Source organism: Somniosus microcephalus, chromosome 24 (genome assembly GCF_052327205.1).
Source record: "Somniosus microcephalus isolate GS21.2 chromosome 24, FLI_Smic_1.0, whole genome shotgun sequence".
Lineage (NCBI taxonomy): Eukaryota > Metazoa > Chordata > Chondrichthyes > Squaliformes > Somniosidae > Somniosus > Somniosus microcephalus.
Genome location: NC_141010.1, coordinates 513,860 through 517,917, shown reverse-complemented (window position 1 = coordinate 517,917; position 4,058 = coordinate 513,860). Strand labels below are relative to the sequence as shown.

Genomic DNA, 4,058 nt, shown 5'->3' with positions numbered 1-4,058 from the left:
GGGCTAGGGTTAGGGTTAGGGTTAGTGGTAGGGCTAGGGCGAGGGCTAGGGCTAGGGCTAGGGTTAGGGCTAGGGCTAGGGCTAGGGTTAGGGCTAGGGCTAGGGCTAGGGTTAGGGCTAGGGCTAGGGCTAGGGCTAGGGCTAGGGTTAGGGTTAGGGGTTAGGGTTAGGTTAGAGGTTAGGGTTAGGGGTTAGGGTTAGGGTTAGTGTTAGGGTTCGGGTTAGGGTTAGGTGTTAGGGTTAGTGTATTAGGGTTAGCGTTAGGGTATTAGGGTTAGGGTTAGGGTATTTAGGGTTAGGGTTAGGGTTATGGTTAGTGTTAGGGTTCGGGTTAGGGGTTAGGCTTAGGGGTTAGGGTTAGGGTTAGGGGTTAGAGTTAGGGGTTAGGGTTAGGGGTTAGGGTTAGGGTTAGGGTTTAGCGTTAGTGTATTAGGGTTAGGGTTAGGGTATTAGGGTTAGGGTTAGGGTATTTAGGGTTAGGGTTAGGGTTAGGGTTTAGGTTTAGGGTTAGGGTTAGCGTTTAGCATTAGGGTTAGGGTTTAGGATTAGGGTTAGGTTTGGGTTAGGGGTAGGGTTAGTGTTAGGGTTAGGGGTAGGGTTAGGGTTAGGGTTAGGGTTAATGTTTAGGGTTAGGGTTAGGGTTAGATGTTTGTGTTAGGGTTAGAGTTAGGGTTAGGGGTTAGGGTTAGGGTATTAGGGTTAGGGTTAAGGTATTAGGGTTAGGGTTAGGGTTAGGGTATTTAGGTTTAGCGTTAGGGTTAGGGTCAGGGTTAGGGTTAGGGTTAGGGATTAGGGTTATGGTTAGGGTTAGGGGTTGGGGTTAGGGTTAGGGTTTAGGGTTAGGGTTAGGGGTTAGGGTTAGGGCTAGGGTAAGGGTTGGGGTTGGGGTTGGTGTTGGGTTAGGGTTAGGGTAAGGGTTTAGGTTTAGGATTTAGGGTTACGGTTAGGGTTAGGGTTAGGATAAAGTTAGGGTTTAGGGTTAGGGTTAGGTTTAGGGTTTAGGGTAAGGGTGAGGGTGAAGGTTAGGGTTAGGTTTAGGGTTAGGGTTAGGGCTAGGGTTAAGGCTAGGGCTAGGGCTAAGGCTAGGGTTAGGGCTAGGGCTAGGGCTAGGTCTAGGGCTAGGGCTAGGGTTAGGGCTAGGGCTAGGGCTTGGTCTCGGGCTAGGGCTAGGGCTAGGGCTAGGGTTAGGGCTAGGACCAGGGCTAGTGTTAGGGTTAGGTTTAGGGTTAGGGTTAGGGGTTAGGGTTAGGGGTTAGAGTTAGGGTTTAGGGTTTAGGGTTAGGGTTAGGCTTTAGGGTTAGCGTTAGGTTTTAGGGTTAGGGTTTAGGGTTAGGGTTAGGGTTTAGGGTTAGGGTTAGGGTTTAGGGTTAGGGTTAGGGTTAGGATTTAGGGTTAAGGGTTAGGGTTAGGGTTAGGATTTGTGGTAAACCACTAATCTGCCTGTACAGAACATGTCTGGGCATGCCTCAGCTGGCTCCGCCCCTGGCTCCACCCCTAAGCCCAGGTATAAAGGTTAGGGTTAGGGTTTAGGGTTAGGTTAAGGGTTAGGGTTAGGGCTAGGGTTAGGGCTAGGGCTCGGGCTGGGGCTAGAGCTAGGGCTAGGGCTAGGGCTAGGTCGAGGGCTAGGATTAGGGTTATGGTTAGGGTTAGGGTTAGGGTTAGGGTTTAGGGTTTATGGTTAGGGTTCGGGTTTAGGGTTAGTTTTAGGGTTAGGGTTTAGTGTAAGGGTTTAGGGTTAGGGTTAGGTTTAGGGTTTAGGGTTAGTGTTAGGGTTTAAGGTTAGGGTTAGGGTTCGGGTTTAGGGTTAGGGTTAGGGTTCGGGTTTAGGGTTAAGGGTTACGGTTAGGGTTAGGATTTGTGGTAAACCACTAATCTGCCTGTACAGAACATGTCTGGGCATGCCTCAGCTGGCTCCGCCCCTGGCTCCACCCCTAAGCCCAGTTATAAAGGTGATTGACCTCCAGTCCCCCTGGCTTTAAGGATCGGTCTACCAGCAGAGGCATGCTCGTATTCTTTTGTTAATAAAGGCCTACTTGTTATAAGTTTAACTCTTAGTCTTCTGGAGTTATTGATGGCGCATCAATTTTATTAACAAAAGGTTTTGAAATGGAGCAAATCCTGAAACCGGAACGCCTGGAACTGGACCCTCAAACAGCGGATGCATCAAATAACATCGAGCACTGGCTGAGCTGCTTTGAAGCATTCCTGCAGGCCTCCAGCACTACCGTCAGGACCGAAGCCGACAAAGTGCTAGTACTGAACTCACAGGTGAGCCACCAAGTATATTCGATTATCCGAGACTCTGTATCCTACACGGCCGCTATCACGATACTAAAAGAACAATATACTAAGCCAGTCAACGAGGTCTACGCTAGACACCTCCTGGCTACCCGCAAACAGCGACCCGGGGAATCGGGTGACGAATACCTACGGGCACTGAGAGTCCTCGGCCGGGACTGCAAGTGCAAATTGGTGGCGGCCGCGGAAAATACTGATGACTTAATCAGAGACGCCTACGTCGCCGGCATCAGGTCCAGCTACACTCGACAGAGACTGCTAGAGCAAAGTAGGCTCAACCTGCAGAAGGCTGTGGCCCTTGCTAACTCGCTGGACGTGGCCCTCCGAAACATGGATGCCTACCCCCCCGACTATATGGCCCTCCCCGCCCCGTGGATGTCGCGGGGGCCGCCATCTTGGGACACGGTAAGGCCACAGGCCTGCGCCATGCCACCACTGCCACGGCCCACCTGCAGCCCAACTACATCTGCGATGTCCAGAGGCTCAAAGTGCTATTTCTGTGGCCAGGCCAAGCACCCCAGACAACACTGCCCAGCGAAGGCCGCGATCTGCTCCAAATGCGGAAAGAAGGGGCACTATGCCAAAGTGTGCAGGGCGAAACCGACCAACTCCAGCTGCGCCGCGTGTGAGCCGTGCAGGTCGCCATCTTGGACACTACCAGCCGCGTGTGAGCCGTGCGGGCCGCCATCTTGGATATCACCAGCCGCGTGTGAGCGGTGCGGGCCGCCATCTTGGACGTCACTTTGGGACCAGGCCCCTGACTCCCCCACTGCCTCGCGCGAGTGCAACAGCGACCCACCGACCTCAACGATGGCCTCCATCATCCTGGACCAATCCAGGCCTCACCAACTGGCCAGGTCCACGATGGACATCAAGGTAAACGGTCACGCAACAAACTGCCTATTTGACTGTGGGAGCATGGAGAGCTTTATCCACCCTGACACGGTGCGACGCTACTCCCTATCAGTCATGCCCACGCGCCACCGGGTCTCTATGGCCTCCAAGTCCCATACGGCAGACGTTGGCGGCTACTGTGTAGCGACCCTGACAGTAATGGGCACAGAGTACAAAGACTTTAAACTCCTTGTCTTGCCACAGCTCTGCACTGCTGTGCTACTGGGACTGGATTTCCAGTGCCACCTAGAGAGTGTCACGATGATGTATGGCGGGCCCCTGCCCCCACTTACAGTCTGCAGCCGGCAAAATTTAAAACAACCGCCGCCCACAATATGCAGCCTATCCACCCTGAAAGTCAGCCTCCCCCCGTTGTTTGCTAATCTCGCCCACGACTGCAAGCCCATCGCAACAAAAAGCAGGCGGTACAGTGCCGGGGATAGAAGCTTCATTAAAATAGAAGTAGAGAGACTCCTGCGGGAGGGGATTATCGAGTGCAGCACCAGCCCATGGCGAGCCCAAGTAGTGGTCGTGAAGACCGGCGAGAAACAGCGCCTGGTCATTGACTACAGTCAAACAATCAATAGGTATACCCAATTAGACGCATACCCCCTTCCCCGCATATCTGATATGGTCAATCAGATTGCACAGTACCGGGTATTCTCTACCATTGACCTGAAGTCGGCATACCACCAACTCCCTATCAGGCCTGAAGACCGCCAGTATACTGCCTTCGAGGCAAACGGCCGTCTCTACCACTTCCTCAGAGTCCCCTTCGGCGTCACCAACTGGGTCTCAGTCTTCCAAAGGGAGATGGACCGGATGGTTGACCAGAACGCGCTGCAGGCCACTTTTCCCTACCTGGA

The 4,058-nt window shown here is 53.2% G+C and overlaps 1 protein-coding gene across 1 annotated transcript in view; it reads left to right on the top strand.

Moving 5' to 3' along the window:
• Positions 1-2,106: 2,106 nt before the first annotated feature.
• Positions 2,107-4,058, top strand: part of LOC147100935 (uncharacterized) — a 5,447-nt gene continuing 3,495 nt past the window's right edge. Inside the window, exon 1 of the mRNA XM_085966005.1 lies at positions 2,107-3,174. Within this exon, the coding sequence (XP_085822131.1) occupies positions 2,107-3,174 (1,068 nt within the window). The remainder of the gene's footprint in view (positions 3,175-4,058) is intronic.